We start from the raw sequence: 17,721 nt of genomic DNA on the forward strand, positions 1-17,721 counted from the left end.
AAGCAAGCACAGAGTCTTCCCACAACCTAGATGCTGGATTTTATTGCTGAACTGTATGAAATCTCTTGTAATACTAATTTAAATTTGTGGTGGTATGTAGTCACATTCCTGTTTCAAAGCTGCTCTGATTTGATTGTACTTGAAAAGAAGATGAAAGCACTTGTGTTTGAAGGGGGAGCTCAGCCCTGGAACTCTGCAGTTGCAATGCACCAGTGCAATTATGTTGTAAAACAGCTATAATTGGAACGAAAACTTTCTTTCTAATGACATTGAAACCACACAGTGAAAATACACAGAAATGCTGCTGAATCCTCCAACCATACCCTTCACGTTCTCTTATATTCAGTCAACAAACACCAATCTTAATTGTGACCATTGGGTTTGGTATTCATAGTCCAATTTCGGTATCAAATTACTGTATCTAGAGTACATTAATGCAGTTCTGGCAAGTAGCAAAAAACCCATAGAATTAATTATTAATGAGTGTTATTTTAGCTGTCTTCCACATTAAAGTAGGGCTTTATCGTACAAATCCTGCATTTTTACTTGAGTTAACTTTGAACAATTTTTTTCAATATGGAAAGAAAATGAAGAATAAAAAACTTCTGGGACCCCAACATGAAATATGTATTTGTGAATACAAATAACCACCTCCCAGAGTTGATGCAGCACTAACCTATAGTTTTCTAGCTGAGCTTCCAATTCTAGTAGTACCCTTGCATCTCTGTGAAGAGGAAATTTTGCATCTAACTCCCATTATGAGTAATTGGAGTAGTATGTTCATAAATCCTTATGTATAGAGAGAAAAACATAGCCTTTAATTGCTCCAGTGCTCAGCTGCAATCTGATAGCTTCAACAGGCCACCTGTGCTTGCATCACAGCAGGCTGACCTCAGAAACTCTTCAGTGAACGATTTCAGACAGGATACAGAAATAAAATCTAAAATCCAATGCCAAAGTCAATTATCTTCACTTTACTAACACTACATCAGAGAGTCATAAAATCCTTATAAAACATAATAAATTGAAATGTAAAATATACATCCTATGCAGGTAAGAAAATAATTCATTTTAATACAAAAAGGAAAAATGTCAGACAAAATTTATGGCTTGATCTTTCCCTGAGGCGAGTCAAAACATTTTCCTTGAAACGCTTACGATCTGACCTATGCAACCTGGAGTGGAGCAAGCTCCTGAGGTCAAATTCTTCCAGCTGAAGGAGGCGTTTTGTGCAGAGCTTCTCTGACATGAGCTAGGAGATGAGCCAGGAGCAGAAATTGAATGCTTATTCTGCTCTCACAGCAAGGCGTGTGTGCATCTGGGCAACCAGTCTAAAACCACTGCTACAGCTCTCCAGGTCAACTAATGGTAATTCCCTACTACACCCCTTTCACCAAGAAATTTGCACAGACTTGGGAATCTGCTGACTGCACTGTGACAGCAGTCTATGTGCAGCACTATGAAGTCCATTTTGGATTGACAAATGGCTAAACAGGCTCCAGAGCTGCCCGTGAGCCATGTACATAAGTAAAAGGCATGTTAGGCTATATATTGTTGAACACTTTAAGTAGGGCTGCAAAAAGTCCAGACTTTCCCAGTGGATTACATGGCAGACAGGAGCCGTACCCACAAGAGGCTAGCTCCTGACTGCAGGACTGGGAAGCACCCTCCCAAAAGTAAACATCACCAGAAAAGTGGAAAGAGTTTTGTGCAATCTGAACGCAGACAGCCTGTAGAGTTAAGAGGATCACTGAGGTGAAACCATGCAAAGTATCTCTAGGAAACTGCTTTATATTCAAAGGTCTGTAACCCTCTTGCTTGATGTTAGGAAGTTCTGTGATTATGAAATTCCTTTATTAAGGTTCTATTTACAGAGTGGTTTTCCATATAAAATCCAACTCCATTAGAATGAAATTATTCACAGGGAAGATCTGAATTTGTAAAAAACTTGCTTCTCATTAAGAAAATAAAAAAAATTTCATTTTGGATTGCCTTTTTTTCATTTGCTCTGTTGTATTCTGTTTTGAATCAATTCAGCAGTATATAAAATCGCATTTTTTATCACTTCCTTACAGAAATGATAGTCATCACATAATATTGCAGAGATACAAGGCCTGCAGTACAAATTGAGGAATACACAACTGACAGATTACAGGAGATGTACTCCATCAAGTAGCTGGACCCAGAGGACAGGACTGGGATTGAGAGCATCAGACTCCAAACAACAACCTCCTGCTCTAAAGCAATGTAGTTTAAAGGTTCAATGACTTGTAACCAAACAAGTGGGTTGCTTTACAAATATAAAGGAAACATTTCACTTTTGGCAATGCTGAACTGTATTCTTTTGATAAATTTTTAAAGGCTTGGGTTTTTGCAAATTGATTTCCCCCTAAATTTCTGTTTAATGAGAAATTTCCATTTTTATTCCCACTCTGGAATGAAAATAAATTCTGGAACTTCCCCTGGGATAAAACATCCAAGTTTCATTTACTTCTATGTGTATACTTGGCTTGCCTGCCATTTCAGAGGTTATGAAGTACCCACAACGTTAATGTGATCTTAGAAAAGCCTGTGCAATTAGGAGGTCTCTGCCACTCCTTTAGGAACTCCTCACAGAGGAAGACACACTGACTGTGTTTCACATCTCAAAGATTTCCAACAACAAATCTGTGTGGTGAGGCTTCACGGGGTAACCAGCAATTTGAAACATCTACAGCAAAGTAATTCTCTACATTTTAGGTTTGCCACAACATCTGAAATAAAAACAGTTTCCAACAGAAGGTTTTCAATGAACTAGAGACCCAGGTCCCTTGGAATTTTCAAAATAAATAGTTCAACATATTTACTTTCTCATGTAATTCAGACATTGTTACACAGTCTGTTATATAGTTATATAGTTTTTAGAACATCCAAGATATGACAATGGTTCTAATTTTCCATATATAATTTGGCGCTGTATTGTGCTCATATACTTCACAATCTTATTTTAGACTCGCTGTGATTAAGATCATATGTAGATATCAGAATTGCAGGGATTATCCTATTGCAGCATAAAGCATCGACAGTAAGAGCAATCTAGGAAAGTTATCATGGAAAAATGCAATTACTCTGATGTCTGACTGTAAGGTCAATGTTTTCTTCTGCTAATAGTCATGTCATTGTGTATTTGCATTTTGTGCTAGCAAACACTTTGATTACTTCTGCATGGAGTTAAAACATTAACTATTCCAACATCTTAAACTGACTCATCAATTTTATGATATTAAAAACTTACGGCAGCTTACCAGGTTTGTTCATTTATAAACTACAAAAATCTATAAATTATATTCTAGTTGCATGTTTATTCTTTGTGGTTAATGAACATAGAAATGTAAATATAAGTAACCTAACCTGGATATATTTTGATTTTTTTTCCCCCCAGAAAATTATCCTTCATGAATAATTTATTTCATCATGCCTGGGAACACACACCATTTGTCAAAGGGATGCTTTTTATTATAACATTTATCTATTCAAAAGCTTACTTAGGAATGGATGTGACAAAACTATTTTAATATTAATTTATTTATGAATTTTTAAGAAAGCACTGAACGCATACCTTACACACATAGATTTTGCATCCATCCTAAATCCAGTATTGTTACCTTTAGGATCACAAAGATGTATTTGGGATTTATGTTAAAAGATTTGCTTCACTCAGTTATACCTATTCTGTACTACTTTTTGTCAGGTTACCACTGCATATCTTTCACAGACAGCATCTCATACCAGATAGTAATTGGACAAAGTTTTATAGGCATTTAACTATAGACCTTAAAAAAAGGTTTTGTTTTTTAAGACATGAGTACCTGCTATAAAAGAACATACATATTTTGACTACTTTCTTAATGATGAAGCCAGTAAAAGTACAGTTGCATGGAAATAGTTACCAAAAATTTTGCAGTGTACGTAATGAATGACAAAATCCTTTCAAATTACCACAGATAATTAACTCTGTTGGTTAAAAATCTAACCAAAAAAATCTATATGCTTTGCAAAGTCCATATGAGTACAGCATCCTAAGCATCGCTTTTAGGAAAGCACATGCCAGCTTTTCAATTGCAATCAGACTTTAGAATACGTAAAAGGCTATTTATAAAGCTGATCACTCACCTTCATGGATTTTGAAAAATTCAGGTAAACAGAAAAAAACCATGGTAATTATTCCTAGTACTAATCTGAAGAGTTCTGATTTTCTTAAAAGCAAGCACATGTCACTGAAGCACTCCCATCTACCATAGTGGTGATAACTTCCTTCCTGTTTTAGCTTTTAACTTAGTGCAGACTTTATGCAAAATAACGTCTATTCATTTCCTTTTTCTAATATGACTTTTCTTTTTACTTCTCGGTACATTAAGTCGTATAGAGATAAGTTCTGTTCTTACATTGACATAGATGAGGATGATTCAGATGAATACACTGAAGACAAAACTCATGTGCCACGATGAAAATAAGAGAAAAATCATGCATAGAAACGATTTTATTCATTTGGGGTAGTTTTGTTTTAGGAACATCACCCCCTAATGGTCACTTCCATATACCTTCTAATCAGTAAATGAATCATCTTTGTGAAGAAATTTTGTTCTCATTTGGCCAAGAAGATTTTTAAAAAATTAGTCAGACTCTCATAAAAATGAGTCAGAACCACATGTGTCAGATATGGAGATTTTATTGTTTTATTTATATAAATATGCATTGGGAGCAGGGGGAAGATAATTTTATGTAATACAGAATCTTTAGACTTTAACAGACTATTAATTTGATCATTATTTCTGATCTGGCAAATAAATGATGTACTAAGTACAATGAACTGACTGTGAGATGTTCATATTATCATTGCTGCTGTATTCTTAAAAGACAACAGATGTGTTACCAATCTGTAGAGTGTCTTCAGTGTGCATGTTACTATCACAAGAAGACTGGATAGAGCCAATACTATTTCTACACTTTGTAGTCACAATTTTTCAGTTAAAAAAGTGAAGCTTTTCATTCTGACAACCACCATGATATTCCATAAATTCTCCTATAGATGAGACTGCAAAGAATACTTCTGAAAAGTTCCAAATAAAATTACTCTGAATAATGCATACGTAAAACCAATTTGACTCAAATATAGAGTATATACAGTATGAAAGATTTAATTAATTCAGAAAGCTCTCTTCTGATATAGTATTAAATATTGAGTACTACCCAAATGCAGCAATGCTGTTGAAGTTAAAATAAGAAATGTCCTACAAACCTGAAATGCCCTTCTTGTCATCCAGCTATCTCAGAAGATGAGTGAGCCAGGTGGAAGCATATACAGTATTCATTCTATAGAAAGGCTCTTAATGGACCTGTAGTGAATATAATTTTGTTCATATGATATTTTAAATGTAGCACTTTTATGGAATGAAAACAATGAGACCAAAGCAAAATTAACTGGGGTTTTTTGACAGTATGGTACAACAGTAGTACTAGGGATACAAAAAATCATAGATATGAATTTAAAAAGTAAAATACACCCACTGTGCAATTTATATTTGTCAGCTGTTAGCAAATTAGCTCTACTTTGCATTGCCCCTTAAGTATCTTCCACATCAGTTATTTATATTTTCCTGTTTTCAAGGTCGGATGGTGTTCATCCATCCTTTATGCCCAGAAGGAATGGAGAAAATACTGGAAAATAACAGGAGGACTTTGTCAAGTAATATGTGTATCTGTCCCTTTCTGATACACTCAGACTTTCATCCTTATTGGTAGTGCCCACAGTCAGAATAGAAGTTGCCCTACAGTTCAGCCTGATATAATAATAGCCTGTGGAATATGTTGAGTTTCAGATCCTACAGAAGAAGCTTTCCAAGAACTCTCCAGTAAGCAGATGTCTTAGGGCTGTTAGATGTTTAAGATATCTGTTTAGGGTTATTGTGATGGCACATATTAGTTTAGTTTCTGAGTTCAGGATCCCACGTGTGATCTGTCCACACATCCCCAAGGAACACCGTCAGCTTTAGACATTATTACCCTTAGGCAGCTGTGCGTGTGTAAACTAGCTGAACCATGCACGTGTGTGTGACCTGACCCGTCAACTGATGTGAAAAACATGAGTTTTCCTTCTTGGGGACATGATTCTCTCCAGCTAGCTAATAATTTTTACACAGCTGGAACAATGAGTACCTTTGAAAACCCTATCCTTTGGTCAAATTTAGTTAAAACTGGCTACAGCATTTAAAGTCAGCTGGGATGAGAACTGGCAGACAAAGCACGCAGCCACGTAGGCCACACTTCCTTACAGAATTAGGCAAAGAAAGCATGATATACCTCATTACTGCATCAAAGTTATACCGCCACGCCTCAGCAATGGTCTTGCACATGCTTAAATCGGTTTTATCAATTGGAGGCACATCTGTCACACAGTCTACTAATTTGGAAAATTATTGTACCTTTGGATGGCAGAAGTCACCGATAAGGCATTGGGTAACAAGGCTGGCAAAGGCTGGACTGTGTTTGCCCATTAGATGGGGAGCACAGGCTGCCTCAGCACGGCACGGTGCCAGGGGTCTGGGAGGAAGTTAACAGCTGCGTTGTGTGTCACTGCAGATTTATTTCATTTAAATGGGGGAGTGGAAAGTTTACGGAAATGCTTAGCTTTGTGGTTTTTAGAAGACAGGCAAGGGTACCCAAGGGCAGGATGAGGCCTTTCATGGGGTTAATCAAGAGAAACTCCACAAAGGGGGTTTCTGCCTCCCCCGCCGTTTCACCCGCCCCGCCGGGAGGGGGAGCGCGAGCGCAGCGCGGGCGGCGTCACTGCCTGAGGAGAGCAGCCACAGCCCCGCCCCGCCCCACGCGGCCACGCGCTGCCCCTGCCCTTGGGCGCGCGGAAGGCGGCGGTTGGCTGGCGGCGGCGCGCGCTTCCCGCCCTGGGGCAGGAGGCGGAACCGGCGGCTCGGCGGGGTGGAGGCGTGGCGCGGTGTCCCGCCCCACCTCTGGATCCTCTTCCCCCGCCCCGCCCCGCCCCGCCCCGCGCGCGCGGCCGGCCCTAGGGCCGGAGCCGCCCGAGCGCGCAGAGGAGGGGCCGGGAGCGGGGCCCTTGGGGACCCGTTATCGCCGGGGAGGGATCGCCCAGTGCCCGCGGCCTTCCCCGGCAGAGCGGGAACGCTGGCTGCCGCCGGGGCGGAGTGGGAGGGGACGGGAGGGAAGGGGAGGGGGGTGCCGGGGCCTCCCTGGCGATTTTTTTCTTTCCCCGCCCCCTCCCAACCTCGCCCCCTTCCCGGACCTTGAGAGGTGAGAAGGGCGGTCGGGGTTTGGCAGCGAGAGGAAGGGTCTGGGGTTGCCGGGAGGGGGAGGAGAAAGCGAGGAGGAGGAGGAGGGCGAGGGCTAGCGAGGGGCGGGCTCCTACCCTCCCCTCCGCCGGGCTCTCGCCTGCCCGCTTTGCCGGCTGTGGAGAGCGGCTGGCGGCTGCCGCCCTGAGGAGCGTCCCGAAGGGGGGCGGGGAGGGGTAACGGTCCCCGGGCTGAGCGCGGGCTGGGGCGGGAGCCTGCGCCCCGCCGCGGTGGCAGCCCGGTCAGGCAGGGCCCGGGGACGGTGCGGGCACCCCGGCGGGGAGGCGACGGTCTGATGCAGGACGGGGCGGGGGCTGTTGTGCAGGGCACGGAGACACGAGGTCTGCGTCCCGCCGGGCGGGGTAGCCCCCGTGGCTGACTCAATTGAAAGCGTTCAGAGCGAAGAGCTGGTAAAAGTGCAGTTAACACACTAGGCTTTAAGGTATTTGCAATTTGTTTGTCTCTTAACCTTTAGGATCGTAGTATGAAATAGTGAAAAACTAGTTTGGGTTTTGGTTTTTTTTTTTCTCAAACTGGTCGAACAGAGTAGAGCAGCGACTACCAAATCACCAGAATGGGGAGTGGTGTTATTACACGGGGGAAAAAAAAAAAGTATAAGTATTGAACATCAAAGAACTGCTCTTTACGTATATTATTGGTCCGTGTTTTTCCTTAAAACCTTTTTGTGGCTTTGGGCTTTGAACTCGCACTCGTTTAGCTGTGTGAACAGTGATGTAGCTTAGCAGTCCGGCTGAAGTCAAGCCATCTATGGCTCGTTATCAGTGTGTTTTAGCAGTAATGTCAACAGGAAAAAGGGGAGGCTTGCGTTTGTTGGTTTCTTTTACTTAAAAGTTAATTATGAAATTATATAAGCTAAACTCCAAATACAGTCTTATTTTCAAGTCAAAATATCACTCAAGTCTCCTTACATGAATAGGAACAAAAATTTGAACTTATGGTTATGTCGGTGTAGCTTTTGTATCTAGACAAACTCTATGTATTGTGGGGATGGATCCTTTTTAAAAACAGATCACAAGATGTTTTTTTCATTTTGGTCGTTTCTCATGAAGGTATTTTTGGATGAGAATTTTCAGAGGCATATGTGGCTGAATATAAAAAAAAACAAAACAAGCAAAAAGGCCTTGTTCTTGAACTTCATAGGTGCATTTGTTATCGAGGATATTGCATTCCCATCTTATGTTTTTCCTGTTTTCCACTTGTGGAACAATGCAAAGGAGCATAGACCAGGATAAAACCAAAATAATAACAACACTAATCTGAGTCAGAGAGCTTTGTTTTCTGCCATGCATCAGCTTCATAGAGCTGTCCCTTAAGTGTGTTCTCTGGATGGGCAGGTCTGCTACCAAAGCCAGCAGTAGATTTTAATACATTGTGTTTTATAGAAGTGCAATGACTGCAAATTGAAAATATAAAAGAATTTGAATGAAGATGAAAAAAATCTTCCATTAGACCATTATGGTCAAACTGTAACTGCAAACTGTGACCAGCAACTTGACAAACTTATTCCAACTCTCTGGACTCTTGTATCACCAGTGCATTTAAAAAGATTGTTCTTTGGTTGTGTTGATATAATTCAGTGTTTCATGATGTGGTAAAGAAGCTACCTAATCAGACAGAACATGACCCCATAATGAAAGTTGCTACAGCTCTTAAGAAATTACAATGTGATTTTACATTTCCCTTGCAAAACTCTTACAATAGCAAAATTTGCTTCCTCCCCTGTCAATTAAATTGCCTTTTATTATAGAGATCTTACCAAGTAGAAGAATGCATTAATTACAAACCTAACTATCCACTGTTTGCTTTTATCATAAGAACAAAATCATTGTTAAACTTTCATTTGAAATTACCAACAAAACAACTGCTGACCATAAATACATGTATTAATTGGCTGTATGGCCTTAAAAACCAATCATATAGGAGGGATGAGGTTATGTGCTCCAGATGCAAGAGTGAGGTGACATTACTATTCAGACAGCTAGAAGGTTCTTGCATCTAGTAGAAGAGATCAGACCATGAGAGGTCAAATATTAGGAACTGTGTTATGCATGCAGGTGTCCTGTGGGGCTATGTTTTCTTTCACTTTAAAGTGCCTATAGCCAATTTGGTGCCAAGCTGAAAGCAGACACATACTATTTAAGCAGGCAAGGTTTTCTAAGTAGAAGTCTTACTTTGGCTGGAAATTTTTTAGTGGCCTGTAAATTGGAAAGGGTTGAGAACCACTGTAACAGTAAGTGTGCATTTTTATAGAGCTGCTCCATTTATTGAAGCACGTTTAGTGGTGGCACTATGCTTTATTCACCAATATAGTCAATGTTAGTCTTTGGCAACAGTGGTTTAAGTGCTTCATGTGGCAGAGCAGTTCTTCACTGCTCTTTTCTTCATGGAATTACAGCTAGCCAAACATAGGAGTGAAGATGCACTAAGGTTATTTACAACAAACAAACCTGTCTGTAACCCAGTGTTTCTTGAGAGTTTAGGTATTCAAATTTGATATTAATTTCTCCTCTTTCTTTGGAGTCTTTGTTGATGTAAGTGTAACTTGAAGCTGTGGAAGGAACTAAGGTGACAGTTGTGCAGTGACATGCTTTTATCACCTTCATCTCAGAAAGTTTAGGAATCATGGGATAAATGGAAGGAAGTTCTATCTGAATAGAGTAGGCAATCTGCTTTCAAGATTATTTTGTTTTCCCCAATGGCTCGTTCTTATTTGTTTGCACTGTTGTTTTTCTGCCTCTAGATTTTTTTTCTGCTACCTCACATTTTTGGAAGGAGGAAGACAAATGGAACTACATGATTCTTTGATCACCTAGAGATCATTCCAGTGTTAGAGGTAATTATTGTATTTACTCAATTCTAGCAGTAAGTTATGCTACAAAGAACATAACTTTAGCCCACAAAGGTACTGGGTCTTCCTTACACCTGAAACTTCATCTTTTTTGTGTTCTGTATCTTGTGAGGGCTTCCTTCTGATGAGCATACACAAGCAGGAATTGACTTTGCTTTTGTGGACTTCACATCCTAGTGTTGGGAGCATTTTTATGTGATATCATCGCTTCTGCTCTTTATAAAAGCATGCTTTGTAGAAGACTGTCAGTATTACTATAAAGTTCAGATTTAATCTTTTCAAAATGCTTGAGAAACCTCTAACTTTGAATCTTTTAATCATTATAGGCAAAACAGGAAAAGTTGATACTGAGAGAAAATACTGCTTTAGAGCAATGGTTATGACTAGAGACCCACCAACTGCACAGTCAAATCTCATGACTCCAGTAATACTGACTGGTTTTCACTTTCTTTCTTTTTTTTAAGCAGGAAAGTAGTAAGACTGTTCTAAGCTAAAGTAATTTTCAAAGGGAATAGCTTTGACATTTATACAAAGCAAAGGGATAAAAGAATGTTGAAAACATGAATACATGCAAGAACCTAGCTTTATCTGAACTCTCTAAAGTAAAATACTGCTGAAAAAATAGTGATGAGGGTGAGAAAAGCAGTCCAATTAATTTAGGAATACTAGCTTTTACTAAAATGAAAAAAATCTGCTTTCTTGACTGTGAAATATCTCTGCTTTGGGAATGTTGATAAAGAAACATACTCCTTTATTGTCTAGAATTTATTCATGTCATGACACAAATACAGAAGAGACATGGTCTTTCTCACTGTTCATGTCATCATCTGTGACATCACTGGCAATTTACCATATATATAACATTTTTAACAGTAGATGCTTTAATTTGTTCTGTTGTGTAGTTTTGTACCTCTCTGGTTCTTGACAGACTTTTTGGTATAGTATATTGTATTATTCATTGTATTTTGGGGGGGGCTTTAACCTTTGATTAGCTTTCCAGAAGCAAGAAGTCTAGAGCAACGTTGCAATTCTACATGCTGGAATAACAGGAAGTCTATTTCAAATAAATTTAGCCCAGAGTGATAGCTGAGCACCAGATGTAGTGTCCTTTGTGGCTATCTACTGAGACTGTTCTAGCCTAGAAGTACACAAGTCTTGAGACATAATTTTCATTAAGGGTGATGACAATACTTGAGATTCTGGGTGTGCTTTTCTTTGGGCGTTTTCTGTACGTAGTCATCACACTCATGAGTTCAGAATCATGAGTTTGGGAAGTTCAGAGTTTGACTCCATTGCCATCCTCTCATTTCTTTGTATTGCTCCTTATTAAATTTTTTGGAGAAATGTCAGTATCCCTATTTTTTATAGATTAATTATAAGTTTCTTTCATATTTCAGATATTCACTTCTCCCCCCATTGGTGCACCAAAAAAAGCTAATGTGTTTTTAGTTAGTCTAGTGAGTATTTGGGCTAAATGAAATTCATCCTTTTAAGCTTCTTATACTTAGAAACATATATCAAAATAGCACTTTAGTATCCCTATTTCTCTGGTCCCAAAGAAGATGCTTGTAAGACACCTAAGGAAGTTGTTCCATGTTTATGGTTGCCAAAGTGGTACAGACGTTGGCAAGTAATTGGCAGTGAAACCGTTGGCACTAGCTACAGTAATCATCAGTACCAAGAACAGAAGGGTATTTGGTGTTGTATTAGTCTACTCTGCGTTTTCCTTCAATACAGGCTTATATAACACCAAGACAAGAACCTCTCACTCTTTGTTGCTCTTATCAATCCAAATATTTTAGTATTGCAAAGCAGAATGATGCTTTTGGTACCTGATGCTGCAAACTTAGTGCCCAGATGGAGGTTGGAAGGCAACTGCTTAAGCTTGATGTCTTCCTCTGCCTTTACTCAGGTCTGATAAATTAAAAGCATAGGGTTATAAAGAACATGAGAATGAAACTCAAAGAAGTGTCAGTCAGTCTTCCGTCAGGTGCCTTGAGATTCAGCTCTGTCCACAAAGAGATTGACACCATTTTGTTTATCCTCTCCCTTGTCTGTTTAGAAGCCTTTCCCAGACAACCTGTTAATCCAACAGCAATGATAATCAGAAAATTATTATCATTGAGTCACATATGTATGGCATCAAGCAAGTGGGGAAACCAGTCCTTCTTGACTGCCATGTTTTCTGGGAAATAATAGGTTTTATTTAATTTCTGGTCATAAAGTCAGGCTTTTTTCCCTTTTCCTATTTCTTTTCCTTCTCAGTCAATCTATATCTTGTTGGTATCTTCTACCAAAGATGACATCCACAATTTTCTGAGCTTCAAAAATTATTAGAACTGCTATGGTTCCCCTGAAATTTGAGAACAGACTTTTTGTTTTCACTGTTTTGCAGCGGTTCAAAATAATGGTAGCTCCACTTACCAAAATAGCCAACCTCCTCCAGATTGTCAGAATTTGTAGACTTAACCTGCACCTTTTCCTCTAGTGGTTATGGAAGTTAAAAAGAATTTGAAACAAATGCCAAAATGTAGTCCAAAGAGAAGGAACTGAAAAGGTGGATCACTATGGGAAAAATCCTTATTCCCGTCTTACTGCAAGGTAGAATGATTAATTATCAAGTAGGGCTGCTGATTAATAATTATGTCTTGTGGACTATGCTGGCATTTTTCCAGAGGACAAATTTCTCTGAAGTTGAGAGAGGTATTGATTTCAATCTGTTCAGAGGAATACTTTGCCAATTAATTACCTCTTCTGGCACTTCTAAGTGCAACCGATGTTAAAAATCCTGATGTCTTCCATAACAACAGGATTTACTTTGAAGAAGAATTTTTGATTAGTAACTTGGATTCTTCCAAGGTCATCCATCAGATTTTCAGAATTAATGGAAAACTGTTTATAAAATTGTGCAAGATATTTTTGAAAAACAGTGAAATTTAAGGTAGAGCACTGGCTTAATCTCTTTGAAAATGTGTGGATAGACTAGTCCCACTGCTGTAGCCGATACTTTTGTCAAAATAGTCAATATAGTTGTATTGACTCTATTGAAAAAAAATTTACTTAATTTAAAACCTAATAAAAATGTAACCAACTTGCTTAAAAATTGCCTTAGCACTTAAATCAACATTCAAAAATAAAAGTAGAAAACTCCTATGGCCCTGTATTATACAGTCAGTGGTGGGGAAGGTGGTTTCTTGAAAGAATATATTAATTGTTCCGGACATCTTTTTAGATATATTCTAAGTACTTTCCTACTTAAGGGATAAAGACCTTTTTAATTTTGAGAAATGTCACCCCTTACAGTTTCAAAAAGCCACAGCTTGCCCAAGTGTTTTGCATAATTACAGCCTTTTAAGCCTTTGAAAAACATCTTGAAATATAAGGTGTTCCTCATGCCTACACTTAGTGGATTTTATATGGGGGAGAGGAGGAGCAGAATGAGTCTTACCTAAAAGAACCTAAGTAACTAACAAGAGTGCTGTGGACAACTTCATGTTTTCAAACCTTTTTCTGATAATCTTCCCTTAGTTACTTCCTGTGCATTGCAGTTGAAGACTTTTTGTTCAGCTAGATAGGCTTTCTGTCTCCAACAGTAAACCAATTCTCGCCTTCACAAAGCATTACAGCAATAGCATTGGAAAGGACAAAGTTAAATGAAAAATTAATTCATTTTGTAAAATGCTGGGTATTATGAGGCCAGAACCGCGATTATTTCTGTCATCACTTTTTCTGATTACAGTATTCTGTGTTTGGTTAAAAAGAAATCACTCCCCTGCAATCTCAGTTCTGATTAGAACATAAAGCAAAGAAGAGAGGCTCTGCAGGAAACACTTTCTTTACTAACTAGTATCTGAGGTACTCTTCTGAAATGCCGTATTAATAGCAATTACTGAAAAAGAAAAGATAAAAGAATCTTTTGAAAAGCTAAACACAAGACAAAAAATAGTTCAACTTTGCACTTGTAAGTCTTCAGTTGAGTGAAATGTTTCTATTTTTAAACTATTTCTGCTCTATCTGCTACATACTAGTTTCCTTGAAGTTCTGTCTTTTCATCTTTTTTTAATCAATTTAATTAATAGGCAATATATTTTAAAAGCTGGACTTAGATGGAGCAGAATGTATTTCCTAGTCTTCCTTCTGTGTTTCACACATTTTTTTCAGAATAAGTGAGAGGGTGTGGTAGTATGACCTCTATGGTTTTGTAACCCTTTTATGCTCAGTGTTGCTTATTGGTGGCGATATTCTCAACTGCAGGAAGTGTTTACACATAACATTTTTAATATTGACTTTGAATAGGAAGATCTTGTAGCCTATTGAACTGTAAGCAGTTTCACTTTCTAAGCACCCCTTTATTTTTATGGCACTTTTGAATCCACTTTCTGTGTATGTTGTTCATAAAAGGGAAAAAGCAATGAAGGAAAGAGAGAAAAGCAAAACCTATGGTCAAGGTCTTTATACCATCGTGCTCTCAAAAGTTTTTTTTCAAAGTATGCTAAGCTATTGTGCAATCGTAGTTATTTAGAACCAAAAAAAGGAGAGAACTACATCTTCTCAAACCTCTTTCAGGTAATATTTTAAATTCTGGTGTATTTTCTGATGTGTCTTCCATCTCTTCCTCTTCCCCTCCTTTCGCCAATATGTTATGAAGCTGTAAGAAGAAATACTGATAACATTTTGATATGGGCTATATAGGCAATGATGATATAATCTGTCTAGTACAGATTTGAGTTGATTTGGGTGGAAATAGTATAATTCATTATTAAAAAAAAGTGCATGCTATTCTTACCGTAGCCTCCAATTCAGAGCCAACAGAACTTGTCAAAATCAGGCTGAAGTGTGCCCATAGAACTCACAGCAACTGCCTATGTAGTATCATACATATTCAGAGTGTACAATAAGACAAGAATCAAGTCCAGAGAGGTTTACTAACCTGAACTGTGAAGAATACCAATAGTAATATGGCTGAATTACCAAATTAATTAAATGTTTACAAGTATGTGTATGTGGTGAGGAGACATGGGAGAAGCTCTCAGGAAGATGAGGGGTTTGTCAGTGGTTTTGTAAGTGGTTTGTAAGCAAGTTCTCGGTTGTTACCAGAGTAGATATTTTATGTTGACTTTTGCACAGATAAGCTATTAGCCTGACAGTTGCCTTCCAGATAAGTAAAGCATTCTACATTGATTATTCATTATATCCATATGCATTTGTCTGGTAGATATTCTAAAATATACTGTAATATTCTAAAAAGAAGTACTTTTGAATATTAAATAATCACTTGGTCCTTGCCAAAGATGAAATCAAAGTTTAAATCTTCCTCTTTTACATGCAGTAAGAGAAGTGGTATTTTGGATGTAAATGTAATCACAAGCTTGTGCATTCAAACTATAATTAAAACATTAAGAAAGTAGAGCATTTAATGGTGTTATCATAACTTGATAAGGCTTGGCAAGCTCTCCACCAAGAACCATAGCATTTTAAGCTTGGAAGTATTTTCCAAGTAAATAAAAGCAATTAAGTAAAATTAATCTATGAGTTTATAAACATGTGGGCAGATCAAATGATAAGTAATAGAACTTCACTCTTTTGCACCTCCTCTCACTTCTTGATAGATTTTTTTTCATTAACAAATACAAATTTGAATTGCACCTTTACATAATAAACTGACTGATGTTTTAACCAAAGAACAGTTGTACTTAAAACAGATTGATAGTTTCAGTAAATATTCAAACGTTATTATTTGAATACTTACAAGCTCAATGAATGATAAATACTTTTTATAAATACTGAAAGCTAAATTAGGAATTCTTAGAACTTTGAGCTAATGGGGAGGATAGATGGGCAAATGATTGCAGAGCATCTAAATCTGATTAAATCCACATGCATTAGTATGACATGTTAATTCTGTATTTCCTTTAAGATTTAGCCAGAGTTGATAGGAGAGAAAGAAACACTTGGTAAGCAAATAATGAAACTTTTTTTTTTTCCCCATTTATGCCTTCTCCTGGGTATAGCCATCTGGGTTCAAGAGTTTTATTTTTTTGAATGTGCTTCTTCAGCAGTGGACCTCATGCCCCTGGGAGTGTCAACAGTTAGATTAGTATGCTGTGTTCCTCCTGGCAGTTTATTGTATTGCTGTTGTCTACTTCACACTCTGTGCAGAACAGGAAACCTTTTAGGATTCCTGTAAAAAACAGGGGTGAGGCAACTAAGATGGGGATCAGTATGCCTTGTACGATAGCTGAACAGTTAACTCTGCAAGTACTTTAATGATTTAAAGGTTTAATAGGTGGTCTGTGTTTCTACGATTGTTGCTTTCTTTCTCAAGGTCATTTCAGTTTTACACAATTGTGGAAGGGTAAGCACTCATAGTTGCGTTTGAGCAATTTGTCAGTAAGATGTTGTGATGATTTCTGTTCTGCTTTGTTTCTAAATTCTGGGCTTAGGGGATACGTAGCCACTCTAGCTAAGGCAGTTGTTCATACTCGGAAGCAAAAAATATGAAGCTTGTGAGTCTGTAAGTTCCCCAGACAAGTTGGATTTATGTCTTTTGGTTTATCAGTTCCTCCCTAATAATGTTTCTGTCTACTTGCCAACTTCAGTCAAACTCTGACAGAATGGAGCTTTATGGTGTTTAAATTCCTGAAAGGTTTTGAAAATATATGGTTAGGTAGGGAAGGCCAAATAAGTAATGCTACTTGACCTGCCAGCTGATCAGCCTGTCTGCTTTTGGGTCTGAATATGACCAAGGATTTGCTTGTCCTGCCTGTGCTGGTACTTAGGAGGGAGGGATATGTCTGCATGTAAGGCTATGGAAGATGAAGCATGCAGGAGAGCTGGAGTTATTGTTAGAAGAACTTATAAATAATAGTGGGGAAACAGATTACTTCTGCATGAAAACTGCGGAAACAGAATTGAGAACGCAAGAAACCAGTTTTCTGATTACATGTAGGAATACATGGTGACTTGATACATAGTTTAATCTGAAATTTAATAGTATCGAAATGTAGAATTAAAGGGTATTTTTCCTTATGTGCCTCAGATACGTACTATTTTAAGCAACATTGACTCAAGGCAGAGGACTTGTTTTGTTTTAGTGAAGGGAATAACTAAATGTACTGTGATTTGTTCTGCGTGTTTTTTCCTAATAATACTTCCCTGAGCTAAATCACTGGTAAAATCAATGGAAGCCTTTAATTAACATCTCTAATTTAATCATGTTGCTTTTACGACTTTGTGAAGCTTATTGTAATGTGAAAAACCTATTGCCAAGATACGATGCTTGTAATTAAAGCAAGTAATACAAAGCATTTTATTGTGTATTTATAAACAAATATATGTATAATCGAATTTAAACATCTCTGGGACTATTTGATTATGAATACTACTCTCTGGTCTTGATCTTTTATTTCAGTGCTTAATTTCAGATTTACAGTTGCTGCTGTAAATGTCACCTGTTAGGGAGAACTAAGATGAAAGAGTTAGTTTTTCTACTCTACAACGTAATACTTTCTA

The 17,721-nt window shown here is 38.1% G+C and overlaps 2 protein-coding genes across 16 annotated transcripts in view; one reads left to right on the top strand and one right to left on the bottom strand.

The window, feature by feature from the left end:
• Positions 1-7,488, bottom strand: part of TMEM156 (transmembrane protein 156) — a 72,095-nt gene extending 64,607 nt beyond the window's left edge. For 9 of the 11 annotated variants that reach the window (XR_008577027.1, XR_008577026.1, XR_008577028.1 and 6 more), the window contains exon 1: positions 4,153-4,329. Coding sequence is in view for 3 of the 11 variants with exons in the window: in XM_054824939.1 (XP_054680914.1) it covers positions 4,153-4,252 (100 nt within the window). In the remaining 8 variants the exon portion in view is untranslated. Of the gene's footprint in view, positions 1-4,152; positions 4,330-5,278; positions 5,376-7,417 lie in introns of those variants that run through there. The other 2 variants (XR_008577032.1, XR_008577033.1) reach the window with 2 other exon arrangements.
• Positions 7,052-17,721, top strand: part of KLHL5 (kelch like family member 5) — a 60,166-nt gene continuing 49,496 nt past the window's right edge. For 3 of the 5 annotated variants that reach the window (XM_054824926.1, XM_054824928.1, XM_054824929.1), the window contains exons 1-2: positions 7,052-7,302; positions 10,102-10,194. The gene's annotated coding sequence lies outside the window, so the exon portion shown is untranslated. Of the gene's footprint in view, positions 7,303-7,649; positions 7,783-10,101; positions 10,195-17,721 lie in introns of those variants that run through there. The other 2 variants (XM_054824927.1, XM_054824930.1) reach the window with 1 other exon arrangement.

The sequence above is a fragment of the Grus americana genome, chromosome 4 (genome assembly GCF_028858705.1).
Source record: "Grus americana isolate bGruAme1 chromosome 4, bGruAme1.mat, whole genome shotgun sequence".
In the NCBI taxonomy this organism is placed as follows: domain Eukaryota; kingdom Metazoa; phylum Chordata; class Aves; order Gruiformes; family Gruidae; genus Grus; species Grus americana.